This window comes from Festucalex cinctus, chromosome 1 (genome assembly GCF_051991245.1).
Source record: "Festucalex cinctus isolate MCC-2025b chromosome 1, RoL_Fcin_1.0, whole genome shotgun sequence".
NCBI lineage: Eukaryota > Metazoa > Chordata > Actinopteri > Syngnathiformes > Syngnathidae > Festucalex > Festucalex cinctus.
This window is the reverse complement of record NC_135411.1, coordinates 9112531-9128701: the sequence shown is the minus strand read 5'-3', so window position 1 is coordinate 9128701 and position 16171 is coordinate 9112531. Positions and strand designations below refer to the sequence as shown.

General features: G+C 35.7%; 1 protein-coding gene across 1 annotated transcript in view; it reads right to left on the bottom strand.

Annotated features, from left to right (window-relative positions):
• LOC144014884 (uncharacterized) overlaps positions 1 to 14302 on the bottom strand; it is a 34434-nt gene extending 20132 nt beyond the window's left edge. The window contains exons 1-6 of the mRNA XM_077515203.1: positions 14177 to 14302; positions 13154 to 13266; positions 6912 to 7164; positions 6667 to 6750; positions 3138 to 3180; positions 230 to 301 (exon numbers count right to left, since the gene is read on the bottom strand). Of these exons, the coding sequence (XP_077371329.1) occupies positions 230 to 301; positions 3138 to 3180; positions 6667 to 6719 (168 nt within the window). The 5' untranslated portion in view covers positions 6720 to 6750; positions 6912 to 7164; positions 13154 to 13266; positions 14177 to 14302. The remainder of the gene's footprint in view (positions 1 to 229; positions 302 to 3137; positions 3181 to 6666; positions 6751 to 6911; positions 7165 to 13153; positions 13267 to 14176) is intronic.
• Between the last annotated feature and the right edge of the window lie 1869 nt (positions 14303 to 16171).

Below are 16171 nucleotides of genomic sequence, written 5' to 3'. Positions count from 1 at the left end.
AGTGGCATTTTTGTCAGTACGTCGAAGTTTCCTGTCTCCATTCATTTATGCAAGCTGTTCCTTTTTCTCCTGTTGTTACTTTGTATTCCAGATTTCAAGGTTTCAAAGCAAACATTGTGACGCGGTATTAAACTGGTATGCTGCATGTAAATGAAATAAGTTGTCAACAGAAGTGAAGTAAGTTCAAAGTAAAAATGATGATGAACAATCTTGATGAGATTCTTCTTACCCGTGCACCTTTGGCAGGAAAGCATTGACATAGAGTGCAGTTACTCTTGTCGCATGGGCCGTCAACATACCCCTGAATAAGGACAACAAAAATGCATCTCAATTAGAAGCTCCATATTAGCAAGATTAAGAGAAGAGGAAGTGTTTGTGTGTGCATAAGGCAAACAACATGGTCAGAGTGTGTCAAGTGGGGACCTCACATAAAGTCCTGTTTAGGCCCTCCCTCACAATTTTTGCAGGTGAAGAACACGAGGACCTCCCTGGGGAAAGTCGTCAACTCCTGCAGAAATGCCTCCAACAGGTCAGCGTTGACAAAATGGCCAAATAAGGACGCTGACCTGCAGAAGCTTTATATTTCTCCAAATAGTTTCTCCGGCAAATAAATGTTTTGCCTACAGCGCAAAAATATTTGGAGGAGTTTATATACGATAAACTTGAGCCAATTGCACGTTTTCCTTTCAGCTCAGGCAAAACCTGGGCCAATGCAAAACTTTGGGTATATTTACTGTAGGGGTGTTAAAAATAATCGATTCGGCGATATATCGCGATACTACATCGCGCGATTCTCGAATCGATTCAATAATCGTCAGAATCGATTTTTTTTTTTTTTTTTTTTTTTTTTTTTTTTTTTTTTTTTTTAGGATTCACACCTTGAGCATGGAAGAATGTTATATGAACGGCACATTAAGCCTTAATATTTTTATTTTAATGCTGTTCAAATGTGAAACAGATTGCAAACTGTTTGTGTACAGTGGCTCACGGTTATAAGCCTCAAGTTTTAGATAAATATATTCATACAAATCTTACAGTGTACATGTACAAATTTACTGATAGTATTTTCTAAATTTGAATGGAAAAAAATCGCAACAATCGACTTATAAATTCGTATCGGGATTAATCGGTATCGAATCGTGACCATTCGTATCGGGATTAATCGGTATCGAATCGAATCGTGACCTGTGAATCGTGATACGAATCGAATCGTCAGGTACTAGGCAATTCACACCCCTAATTTACTGTAATGTGTAAAATGTGTAAAAGCCTCAGGCCATCATTAGCTTTGCAGTTTTAATGACCAAATTCCAAACTCTTAGTAGGCAAGCAGAGCCATTTAGTTGGTGGGGATTTGGACGAAAGGATGAGGAAACGGTAATTCATTTTTCACTGTTTCTTATCATGAGAGCATAAAAATGGAACCATCCACACCCCAGAGTCAAAATGCTTTCACTTTTCTTGGTTTTCTAAACCAAGTGGTCTTGGTGGAGGCCTTCACACTATTGAGTGACATTCTTGTTACATATGGTCATTTTTGTATCACTATTTTTTGACCAGTACTGTATGATGTATCGTTTTAGTTATTGATTTGATCTGATTGTTGGAAGTCAGGTGAGAGTCCACCCCACACCCTCTGTCTTTGGTTTCAAAGACAGTGACTAGGTGCTTTCTCACAGCAATCTTCTTATTGTTATTTTCTGCTCGAGTCTAGCCAGTGGCAACATGTTTATTGAACGGGTGGAATTTTTTCTATTTGCATAGCCATGTTAACAACATTGGCGTTCTGAAACATTTGACTTAAAGGGGTCCAAGAAATGCCCCAATTCGTGGTCTTTTGATCAGATTTAAAACTTCCAATTACCACTTTCTTTCCTCTAGGGCCTGAACCATTTTAGGGCTATTCCAGTTAATCCCATCATGGATATATATATATATATATAAATAAATATATATATATATATATAAATAAATAAATAAATATATATATATATATATATATATATATATTTATATTTATATATATATATACAGTATATATATATGATTTATATATATTTAAACAAGTAACAAAGAAAGTTAAAAGTAAAATAAAAAAAAGAAACATACAAAAAATAATTTATTTATTTATTTTTTTTTTTTTTTTTTTTTTTTTTTTTTGAAGAACGCACGCACACATACACACAAAAAAAAAAAAAAATAAAAAATAAAAAAAAAGAGCAATGATGACAAGATGTTGCATCGGTAAGACTACCGAATGAACAATTCTGAGCTCTTCAAAAAAAAAAATAATAATAATAATTTATATGTTCAAAGGGAGTCGGAAGAAGTTAAAAACTTATCAAGTACTACCCTTTATTCTTTATATCTTATCAGTTATTTCATATTTAATACAATAGGTTACTTTCTAATAAAAGAAAATGTATAATCCTACACATATATAACGTATGTCAATAAAAATTAATAGAAATACACGATCGTAAACTTGGATGGGAAACTGTGAAAATGCGGTGTTCAGTTTCACGGTTTCAAGATCACGACGATTCCCACTATTTTCCTTGATTTAACACACACAAAATTAGTTTTAGTTCACCTCAAAACTATTTTATGACACTAGTCTAATTTAAAGTTCATATCTCAAGGCATCACTTACAGTAAAAACAAGAAACATACAGATCTAAATTTCTGGTGATAAAAGTGTCCAATAGCTTGCTATATAATAAGAAGGAAATAGGTTACTGAATAAAAAAGTTCTCAAAAAGCCATTTAATAAACATCATGTGTATGGAAGTGATACCAATGAATGAATTGTACTGTGGCAGTGTAGGAACCAGACGCTTTTAGAAACTTCTGGACAGTTCAAGTTGTTTACGCTTGCTTTCATTATACAGCTGCCCTATCAAAAATCACGCCATAACACAGTAATAAAGTTTACATTGTGCACTAAAACTGGCTCGCAACATGAGTCGCTGAGATGCTTTGCAACATAATTGCAGCTGACATTATCGAGGAGACGTTACGAAGGAAAACGCAACAGCCACGTTGCGTCATATTTATAATAGTAGGCTGTGCTGCTTTACAGGCGCAGCTGTTGTATTGGTGAACAGTTGGGAAAATAAGACAAGGTGAATTCTTACTGCATTAAGCTGCTGTGCCGTGATGAGCAGGACGAGGATCCACCTGCAAAGATAATACAGTATGAATGAAGGTGCACCTTATTGGCAATAGAATCCAAGACAACGCATCACCCCAAGATAAATGGCGAAAAACTCCAAATGGATTCGTAGCATTCGGGAAATTAGCTTTCCATGAAGCATCTAGACTGCAAAAGGTCAATTTCAGTTGAAACCGTCTGCAAATTACGAGTGCGCAGATGTGTTGATCGCCTGCATAAACAGTCAAGAAGTGTGTTTAGGATTGTTGTGATACAGTCTAAGGGCCAGTGTTGCCACCCTGAAAAGGTAACTTTGAAGGTCTTTTACTGATTACGTGATTTAAAAAAATAATTTAGTCAATTATTTGAATTTAATATTAATTTAGGTAACAAATTCAATAGTTTGTACATTCCGCAGACACAGACAACCCTGCTTAACATAAATATTACGTTAATAAATGACGTATTATTAAAAGTAAATTAAAGACATCCTCTGCAATTGGCTGGCAACCAGTCCAGGGTGTCCCCCGCCTACTGCTCAAAGCCAGCTGGGATAGGCTCCAGCACCCCCCATGACCCTTGTGAGGAATAAGCGATCAAGGAAATGGATGGATGGATGGATGGATGGATGGATAAATGGGCTACTTTTTTTTTTTTTTTTAGAATTCAGTCTTTCACATCTTCACTTAACATATTTTTTTAAATAAAATTAATAATAAAATTATAATAAAATTAAATAATAATAATAAAAATAATAAAAAATAATAAAATTAAATAAAATTTTTACTTGACATATTTTACTATTAACATTAGAATGACTCAACATTTATAATGTATATTGTTTATGAATTTAACAATGTCATTTGAGGATCACAATTTGGTGAAACTTTCTTTTTAAGATGAAAACCATACTGTGCTAAGATTTGTTTGTTTGTTTTTTGACATAAAATTATTGAAGCTAGATAACACTGTCGAGAGCACAAATTGTATATTCAAACCTTAATATTTTTGCTTTTAGCTGACAAAAAACTCACATTTGCAGCTTGAAAACGTGAACTTCGCTCTCATTGTGTAGCGCGGCATGGACGCGTGATGAGTCATCAACGCACCGATAACGTCACACGACACACTCGTGACATCACTCCCTCAGTCGGGAATGTGAAGTTGAAAACGTGTACATTTGGAAGTGAATGCATTACCAATGTCACTACTGAGAGCACACAATTTTAAAGGTCGTATAGTTATAGAAAAGTCATTCATGAACACATTTGGTGGGGTAGCAACATAACATAACCCGTCTGATGTACCTTTTAACACTCTGATTCCCCGTCCAACACAAATGATCTGTGATCTGTCGTAAGATTTCCCAAACGAAATTAAATTTGAGCTAGCTAGCATTAAGAGTTGCTTGCCACCTTGTTCCACATCCTGCCACTTTATCCAGCTACTTGTTACTCGGCAGTGTTCATGAACCAGGATTAGCTGCATCACATAGACTACGAAGTATGTTGATATTTCTTTACTCTACAGGTATAGTGATTAGTGTTGTTCCGATACCGATACTGGTATCGGCAGAGGCACCGATACTGCATTAAAAAGTGGTATCGGTATCGGTGAGTACTAACAAGTAACATGCCAATACCATTAATTCCAACGCTAATATATGATTTTGGATGCAGCATCTTGTGCCTTGCTCGTGCACAACATTCACTGATATGCGACATGTTCACTGCATGCCGATCTAAGAAATCCGATTGGCCCTTGAATGCTCTGAACCAATGACAGGACAGCTTTTTCATGTAAAAAAAAAAAACAAACAAACAAAAAAAAAAACTTAGGTATCGGTATGGTATCGGCATTGGCCAATACTTGTATCGGGGGCCAAAAAAACGGTATCGGAACAACACTAATAGTGATTATAAAATAAAAAAGGGCAATGGTGCTACACTGGTGCTAGGGGGTGCTATAGCCCTTACATAAATCTGTGACAGGGCGATAGCAGGTTAGGCCTCTGTAGTATTTTATTCGATATTTTTCTAAAATATATTTTAAAAAATTATTTTCTCTGCCTGTAGCCCATCCCCTTTTTTATTTTTATTTTTTATTTATTTTATTTTTTTTAACTAATGTACCCTCTAACTAATGTATTCTTTTTTTCAGTCAGGTACCCCTAACCAGTGCAAAGCAGTTTTGGTTGAAAAAAAAAAAAAAAAAAGAGAGACAGTGCATCATTGTCAGATTTATTAAAAAAAAAAAAGTACAGTGGCCTCTTGAACTATTTGGTTATTGAAAAGATATAACTTTAAAAAAAAAGAAAGAAAGAACTTAATTACAAATAAAAATCTGTGAACATAAAAATGATCATATCGTAAAGTGTCCTTCACTTTAAAGTGAAGTGTAAATTGTGAAATTGTAGTTAAGATATGTACTCAAAATGAAGTACTAACCTAATTTTAAATAAAGTTCTGAAAAGATTGACAGGTGGCATATGACAGGTTGGGTTGAACCATTTTGTTTTTTAGGACAATGAAATTGAATAGCCTACTAAATCTAAAATTCATTTTCGGAAATTATAGATTCTTGAAATATTTACATAATATAACAATTATTTAAAAGGAATTTTGCATGGATGCTACTTTTTAAATGTGTTTTAAAATCTCCAGGGGTACATGTACACATATTTTGAGGACCACACTGCTGTAGGCCACTGACCCCAACTCCAAATTAACCCCTTCAGACCCACAATTTTTTTTTTTTTTTTTAACTTATTTTGACTCTCACATAAGAACATGTTAAAATAAAAATGGGCTTGTCTCATGTTTTTATTTGTTATAGTGGACGCCAGGATAATTTGGCTCTAATGTGTTGTAACCTTACAGCTTATATGTAACATTTTTAACATGAACGTCCTGCAAATCAATTTGCAATTGTGATTGGTTAGGTAGGGTGCAATCATGAACCAGAAATGTTGACATCATCCAAATGATGCGTTTTTATTGGTATAGACACGCAAATATGTCATGTTCCACTGCAATCATCTAAATGGGTTAAGCAAAAATTCTAACAATATAAAAATTGTCAAAAAAAAATAAATTTACATGTTTTTTTCCCCGTGTTTTACTGCTCCGTTATAAATATTAAAGTCATATTAGAGAGTCCCATTTACAGTAAAGAGAGATTTGAGTTTGACAAATATTTGTTTAATCAAATAATACATCTTTGATTACTGTATGTGTTTGCCACGTTGAACAAGATTAAAATACAAGTTAAAATAAAGAAACTGCTTTTTGTATTGTCTGATAAATAAATATATTGTTGACTACAAAATATTGCTCACACTAGAATTAGCACATCACAGAACTAATGAAACAACATGATAGTGATTTCATACTCGTGAATGAAATACAAAATGCATAAACAACAATTCAAAAGCACATCCTTCGAGGGTCAGTCATTGTCAATGTGAATGAGGAAATCCAAATGAAAAAAATTGTAATTGTAGATCATCTGACCTGAGGGCACACCATGTCAAAACTGAACATGGAAAGCTCATCTTGACCTCCATCTGAACAGGTCAGTGAATGCAACACTTCCACCTGTAACAGATGCAAATGTTGCAGGAAACACTGAATTAATAAAAAGCCTCTTAGTTAAGAAGTAAACAAAGTTATAACATCTCGCTCTCTTCATCTCACGAAATCAGTACTCATTTTAATCTGTAAAAAAAAAAAAAAAAAAAAAAAAAGTTCACACTTACCCAAATTCAGACGCCTAAAGTCATTGTAGGCAGGATGATGTCCAACAAGTCGCAATGTGACTGCTGAATGTAAAAAAGCCGCCTGGTCAGATGAAGGACGAGCTTGTCGTTTTGGGCTGAACGTCGTTTGGCTCCTCCCCCTCTCGCAGGGGGCCACGCAATCGAGGAGCGTGAACATGAATGTCAAAGCAGCGCGGAAGCTGCGTCGCAGTCGCAGCATCCAGGCGAGCGGGCGTGGATGCACTCGTCACTCCTGATTTGTGTGTAGAGGGAGACGGGGAAAAAAAAAAAAAAAATCATGGGAAGAAGAGGGTGGCTGCTCCCTCTCATCCTGATTGCTGTGATGATGGCAGACACCGGGGCCAAAAAGGTAAGAATATTTGTCAACTGCTTCGGAAAACTTGATATGGAGACCAAAACTAAAAGTTTTTGTCAAATGTGTATTCCCCCCTGCATCAAAAATGCTCGCCTCGACTTTTGTTTGCTACGAGAGTGCCTGCCAACATCTTGCATCCTGACCAAAAGGAGTTTGTTTGTGCGACTGTAAGCATGCAGAAATGCTTTTTGGCGGACCGTGTTGGTGGGCCGTTGTGTGAGATCTCTCAGGGGGCAAAGGACAGAATGCTGAATTAAACAAAATACTTTCAAGTCTTGTGAAAAGGAGCTTCTCAACCATTAAGGCACTTCCATCAAACTCGAGGCCCGGGGGCCGCATCTGGCCCGCCACATCATTTGATGTGGCCCGCAAAAGCAAATCAACTTCCCTTTTTTTTTTTTTTTTTTCTGTCTGTACCACAGAGATTGGAGATTGTGCTGATGAAAAGTGCATTACAAATTGAATCTATTATTGTTATTATTATTATTATTATTATTATTAACAACTTCCATGCTTCCTAAAACATTTAAAATTGTCTTGTCTACTAAAAAGTGTTGCGATATTGTAACTTGCAAGTGTTTTCAGGTTCTTATTACAGTAACTTAAAAATTAGTTATTTGTCAATTTGTTGTGAACTGTATAACAATATGAGGAGGTGATGAAACACTGATATGGTTTCATAGTCATAACAGCCCTCCAAAGGAAACCGTGTAGCTACAATGTGGCGAAAATTGAGTTTGACACACCTGCTCGAATGAGTTACAGGTTACATGACATTTTATTTATATTAACGTAATTTCACGGCATCGGCTACCAACAGAGAAAAGGAGTACTTTGAATGTACTTAAATATTGATGACTTTGTTTACGTTTACCCTCAAATGTCCTTAGATGGCATCAGGTTAATTGCGCCTTCTGCCATCTAGTGGGAGAGCATTAAATTCTTCTCTGTTAAACTAGGGTGTATGACTCAATATATATATATATATATATATATATATATATATATATATATATATATATATATATATATATATATATATATATATATATTATTTTCACTTATTTCTACTCCCTTTTGATCATGTAAACTGCGCTTAATGACGACCATGTACATTAAAACAAATATTTTTCTAATTTAATTTCAGTATTTCTGTTGCTGGTTTATGTGTTCAATAAATGAAGAAACAAAAATTAAAATATATATATATATATATATATATATATTGGTTGGCAACCAGTCCAGGGTGTCCCCTGCCTACTGCCCAGAGCCAGCTGAGATAGGCGCCAGCAGCCCCCGCGACCCTTGTGAGGAATAAAAAGCGGTCAAGAAAATGGATGGATGGATATATATATATATATATATATATATATATATATATATATATATATATATATATATATATATATATATATATATATATATATATATATATATATATATATATATATTGTGTGCAGCATAACACCTAAATGCTGCGTCACCATGTTTGCTTCGAAACCTGGGCTCCAGTAATTGACCTTTGTCTGAATATATCAGAGCCCTACTGGCTTTATTCAATTAGAATTTCTTTCACATATTCGGGACTCAAACCATTCAGTCATTTATAGACCAGTAGAAGAATTGTGAAATCTATTCTACAGCTGACTGCTAGCCTGTTTAAAATCTTTCAAACATAGAAACAGAATTGACTTGAACTTAAGTGAAACAAAAGTGTTCATTTGTCCGTTTATATATGTAGCTAGCGGCACTTGGTGCAATCATCAGCAACTTTTTCAAGCGCGTGTGTAATGTACTACTATGTTGCTAAGTTACACACAAATACTGAACAGCACCAGTTAAAATGTCATTGAGGCATAAATCAACATAAACAACAAGCCTAACTTACGTCCAGCCATTTTGTGTTGAGCTTGGTAGGTTGAAGCCTATCTGAGCTAATTTCGCAAGATGATAATCGCTTGGAGTTTTCATTTGGATTTTTCATGATAGGTTTAATTTCATTTTCACTTGACTACTAAAATGGTATCGACCAGGTCGATGATGCTATGATGCTATCATCAGGTCACCATGGCCACCTCTTGCCCTGTATTACACATATAATCCCGCCAAAGTAAAATCACGATTTCATTTCAGTACAATGGAAGGGACACAGTGGCCACAACATTAGGTACACCTGCAGTACTTTATGTGCGCTAATACAAGAGTTGATTTTAAAAAAAACAAAAAAAAACTGCAGTTTTGGAATCAGCATGCCAATTTTAGTTTTTATCAACACACAAACCTAACTCATGTTATAAATTGTCGCCCAGTGTTATTTGTAGTAAATGATTTGTTTTAGAGTAAATTGGTGAACTTGGACACTTTATAACTTGATGATCTCCAATGACACACTAATTCGGGAACCACAGCTTTAACTTGTCGAATCTATAGTCGCTTCAGTGGCCACATAATACCAATCATAAATAGTAGCTTGCTGGCCTCCATTAAGTGCCATTCTATTGAGCAAATGCTGAAGGTTCATAACAACTGAGTGCGTCGTGTAATTTGATGGCTTGCTGTTATTGGAAGAAATTGACCCCATAAATCCCCCTCCCTCCCTCCACGCAGGCACACAAAAACACATAAACACGCCGCCGCAGGCAGCAGGAAAAGCCCATCAAACGCATTGATCACCCATACGAGCCGATTGGGCTTGCAGAGGAAACTCCGCCATTTACCTGTGTATTTGTAATGTGTTTCAGTGTGTATGCAAAGGGACGTCTCCGTGTCACTGTGATGGAGTCAAAGGCACCAGAGTGAGTGAAGCATCTCTTATGTTTTTTGTGTGTGTTTTTTTTAAGTAAGAGTCGTACTGTATGTCGTAAGTCACTGATGGAGCGAATAGAACAAGTGCCATTCAATTATAGTCAATAACACAAAAGGTCACTAGATTTGTTGCAAGTCACTTTTTCGGAAAAATAGTTAGGAGGCAGCTCAGCAAACAAAATTTATCAACAAATACGGAGCAATAGCACTAGCTATTGGTGCAGAAGAATTTAAGACATGTTGGCAGCTTATTCCATGTGCATGCAGCATACCAGCTAAATGCTGATGCACCATGTTTGGTTTGAACCAAGTCTGCAGATCTCAGAGCCCTTAATGGGTTTATTTTCAATTGGCATTTCATTAATGGATTCCAGATGTGGAATATTCAGTGATTTACAAACCAGTATCATAATTTTTAAATCTATGTAATAATTTTGATACATATTTAGTTTTGCTAATCCCAGGTCCACTGGGTTCAGTGTCTTTCTCAAGGACACTTTGACATGGTAGCCAGGGGTGAGGATTGAACGCACAACCTGACAGATGGGAGACAACCACTCTACCACTGAGCCATGCCGCCCTATTAATGCATGCATCAGAAAAGCTTCACGCATCCTGATCGTTTCACCATCCTAATGGACTAGTCCATTTTCTAGTCTAATAAGTACATTCCTAAATTTTGCTAAAAATTTTCACCAAATCAAACCAAACATGAATTACTAATGTTAAAATTTTCTCAAAACTGAACTACCAATCAAAACTTGAAAATCGGACTCTAATGTCTCCAGCCGTGAAAGCCGTCTCACATTACTGGTGTAAATTGATACTTTATCCTTTGTGTATTTTGGAAAAAGAATATAAGGAATCTCATCTTAAAAATTGTGGAGAAAAAAATGTATAGGATGTCTTCTATAATTCATCCATCCATCTATCAATTTTCTATAGCACTTATCCTCATGGTTGAACTGAATCCAGGCAGGACCAGTCGCAAGTCAATCTCAGGGCTAAATATACAATATAGTAGGGGTGTTAAAAAAAATCGATTCGGCGATATATCGCGATACTACATCGCGCGATTCTCGAATCGATTCAATAATGGGCAGAATCGATTTTTTTTTTTTTTTTTTTTTTTTTTTTTTTTTTTTAGGATTCACACCTTGAGCATGGAAGAATGTTATATGAACGGCACATTAAGCCTTAATATTTTTATTTTAATGCTGTTCAAATGTGAAACAGATTGCAAACTGTTTGTGTACAGTGGCTCACGGTTATAAGCCTCAAGTTTTAGATAAATATATTCATACAAATCTTACAGTGTACATGTACAAATTTACTGATAGTATTTTCTAAATTTGAATGGAAAAAAATCGCAACAATCGACTTATAAATTCGTATCGGGATTAATCGGTATCGAATCGTGACCATTCGTATCGGGATTAATCGGTATCGAATCGAATCGTGACCTGTGAATCGTGATACGAATCGAATCGTCAGGTACTAGGCAATTCACACCCCTACAATATAGCCAAATAAATCTTTGACATTCATTGATTCATTCAAAAAATAAATAAATCCTAAGACATCTACTTTGTTTAAATAAGTTTGTTCAGTGTGTGTACTCTTCTACGAACAATTATAGGATTAGTAGCAACTGTTTTGCCACCTGTTATAACAGTTTAGCATTTTTTCCATCAGGCCTTACATTTTTTTACATCTTTCCTAAGTATGTTTAATGCATTGCAGTACACGCATAGATACACAAACACAAACAGGAATTAGCTTCTCAACATTCTTGATTCCTCCCTCATTAAGAGGTACCAGATGGAGTCAAATCCAAACTAAAGTTCTTTGGTCTAAACGACTTCCTGTTACTGGGAAGATGTGATTATTTTTTATTTTTATTTTTTTTTATTATTCATTTGTACTCAAGGGCAGACATGAATGAATGAGACAAGAATCTCAATAGAATGAAGAGAAGAATAATCCATATTCAACCACTCCCAGAGCTGGTCCTGTAATTTGACAAAAATATTATTAAAATAAATAATTTCACCAGGCCCAATGTGTGTGCAAAATGTGGTTTTTATTTTTAGACCCTCAAAATGTGATTCATTACTGAGAATAAAATTAATCATTTAAACAGAAACAATGCGGACCTTGCAGCGCTCACTGCTCTGGCCCTCATAATAATTACGTATAATAATAATAATAATAATAATAATAATAATTCATTTATTAATTTTATTTTTGTTGAAATAACTGTTTTTTGTTAGTGATAGAAAAATGAAGCTTCATGAAGCTTCATGATGGTGTGCTTGGTTTTAAAGATGCAAGAGGGAGTTACATCTTTGTATTTTATTTTTAGTTTTTATTCTGTCCTGCGATTGGGTGGCAACCGGTTCAGGGTGTACCCCGCCTACTGCACGAAGCCCGCTGGGATGGGCTCCAGCACCCCCGTGACCCTTGTGAGAAATAAGCGGTTGTGAAAATGGATGGATAGTTTTTAGTCAAAACAATATCGCTAATAATTGTTTTTTAACCTTGTCCCACAGTGACTATTATTTTCACTTACAATCATCTATAAGTTAATGAGTGTACACATCAAAATGGAAATGATGTGCTGATATGTTATGAATCAAGTCAAGGCATCTTTATTTATCCCCACAGGGAGACAGGGGTCCTCCAGGAGACCTCGGTCCTACAGGACTAGAAGGTCGCAAAGGAAGTGACGGTCATGCTGGGCCAATCGGACCAAAGGTACACTTCAGACTAATTTCAATCCTACGAATATAATAGCATATTTACGGTAATTGTATGTTAAGACCATAGTGGGAATCATTATTTTGCTCTGTATTTGGCAGGGCAACATTGGGCCTAATGGACCTCAAGGCCCTGCCGGAGATCCGGTAACAAAACACATCACAGCCTTGTGCCTGTTTATTGGACATCTAACATTATAATAAGTCACGATTGTGCTGTGTGTTTTCCAGGGTCCCGAAGGCAAAGAGGGTTTTGCAGGCTCTCACGGTTCACCGGTGCATTTTAACTCTTGTTTATTTACCTCACGAATTGCTGCGTTTGCTCTCTGATGATGTTGTGTTTATTGAGCGCACGTCTTCATTCACAGGGCTCTCCGGGTCTGCAGGGTCCACCTGGGCCACTGGGTGCTCCGGGCTACAATGGAACAGATGTGAGAAAATGTTCAATAAAATCATTGGATAGTTTCTCTGAAAAGGAAAATGAAACTCAATGGAATGCTAGTGAGACATTTAGACCAGAATTATAAGTTTGGTTTCATTTTGTTGATATTTTGACATTTTGAATGGATGCCCAACTGTTCACTGTTTTACTCATTTTTGTACAACTAACATTTTTTTTATTATTATTATTATTTCTGGTACATCTGCTTCTTTGTCTTTCTGTGACTCCTCCAGTCACACTGCATCTCTGGTCAGAATGAACAAACTGTTAACATTTTAGGCACTGTCATGAATATCTGACAAATGTGGCTTGTAAGTGGTTTTGAAATGCTCGAGTATGAACTTCAGTGTTGCTTCAAACTATTTGAAAATGTTTTTGTTTTAGGGAGACGATGGATTTCCTGGTGCTAATGGATTCCCTGGACTTGACGGACTTCCTGTAAGTTGACAATGCAATTCATACAGTAATGACACCTCTGAAGTCGAACCAAGTCTAGATTTGTTATAACTTTTTTTCCCCCCATAAAAATTATTTTAAAAAAATACATAAATAATCTGTTCCAACCTTGTTGTTCAGGCAATGTTTTAACATTCTTCCTGTTTACACAAGTAAATACAGTAAACCCCACCTCCATCAAGGGATAACGTTTCAGACCACTACAGCAATAAGTGAAATCAGCTATATATAATACACTATTTAAAGACAACCTTGGCATTTAAATATATGTCATATTTTTATATAAACAACATACAGCAATAGATGAGACCATGACGTTATTAGTGTACAGATCAATTTGTGTTTGTAGTAAACATCCCGTTATTTCTACTTCAAATTTAACTTATCATCTCACAATATACATCAATAATCATGCCCAAAGACGTACATTATAAAATCTATCTACAGCCGCCAGTTTCCGTGGACATATAAAGCAAGATTCCAGAGGATGTAGCACACGATCATTTTTAACAGAAGCTAGGTTGACCTTGAAGTACGGTCGGCCTACTTCCTGAGTTCCTGCTGTCAGTCTTCTTCTTTCCAAATCGACACGGTACAAAACGATGGTTTACTCACTGCCATCTCGTGGCCAAAAGTGGTACAGCCAAAAATCTATGTGACCACGGCAAAATAATCTGTACACAAAATGGTTCATAATGCCACAAGATGGCAACAAAGGACGACTTTTGTCACTCCTCAACTCCATCTTTTATTGGTACCAAGATGCCTCAAGATGCTATTTCCCCAGCTTGCCAGCTATTTTCTTCATTTAAAAAAAATAATAAACATTTCAAAAGATTTTGTTGAATTATTTTGCGGAAAGCTGGAATGGATTCATGATTAATGGATGATTTGAGACATTGAGTTACAAATGTCATCACAGAGCAAATTGAACTTGTTTCTCAATGCACCATTATATTCTAATTCTGAATTGTCCAACTTCAGGGGTTCCACTATATTTTGAGTTTTTCATGACACCATATTTGCCTTAAAATTGACTTCAAATCCTGTCTTGAATATTTAAACTGAACTGAACTCTCAATTTTTTATTCACAGGGTCCACCGGGTCCTCCTGGACAAAAGGTAATAAAATACATACTGTGCCAGCCGAGGTCAGTTGCTAAGCACTTTTTTTTTTTGTTTTTTTTTTGTTTATATATATACAAGTGTTTATTTAGGAAAACTGTAAAAGTGCCCAGGACTGCCCTTTAGGAGGTTTGTTGGCAGGATCCTGTCTGATGTACAAAAAAAAAAAAAAAAAAAAGAAAGAAAAGAAAACAAATTATAATAACATGACGCGGCACTAACAGGTGAGCTTCCCTCTGAGCTCCCTGAGCTCATTTTGGAACACATTCAAGTGGGACCAATAGCTTGCTTGCTTCAATATTAGCTTGAAAATTTGCTACTATACTGCTATACTGTAGCTGAATTGCAACTTCAATCACACCTGAAGGAAGACATTAAATATAAAACCTAATATTCAGTACTCCCTTAGATACTAGATAGATAGATAGATAGATAGATAGATAGATAGATAGATAGATAGATAGATAGATAGATAGATAGATAGATAGATAGACAGACAGATAGATAGATAGATAGATAGATAGATAGATAGATAGATAGATAGATAGATAGATAGATAGATAGATAGATAGATAGATAGATAGATAGATAGATAGATAGATAGATGGATAGACAGATAGCTAGCTAGCTAGCTAGAGAGAGAGAGAGAGAGAGAGAGAGAGAGAGGCGATAGATAGATAGATAGACAGACAGACAGACAGACAGACAGACAGACCGACAGACAGATCATTTTCTATTTTATTATCTGTTCTCATTGCTGCTGGACATGTAAATTTCCCAGAGGGAGCCATCCCAAAGGGATCAATAAAGTCAAGTCTAAGTCTAAGATAGATAGATAGATAGATAGATAGATAGATAGATAGATAGATAGATAGATAGATAGATAGATAGATAGATAGATAGATAGATAGATAGATAGATAGATAGATAGATAGATAGATAGATAGATAGATATGGTTACATTTGTTGTGTTTCCTGAAAAATCTGAAAAAATGACCTAGGCGATTATTTTAATTAAGAAGGTGTCAATATGAGGAATAATTGGCTCTGAAAATGGATGAATGAATTGGAGCTTTCTGCAGGGTTCGGTTGCAGTAATATCTCCTGCGATTCCGGGGGCACCAGGACTTCCAGGGACAAACGGAGAACAGGTAAATGTTTTCCAAATTCAAGATTCTTCATAGGTGTTGACATACAAAAAAAAAAAATGTAATCATTTTTGAACAATTTGAGTTCATGCTGTCTGAATATATAATCTTAGGGAAAGTCAGGTTTACGGGGAAGACCTGGACCACGG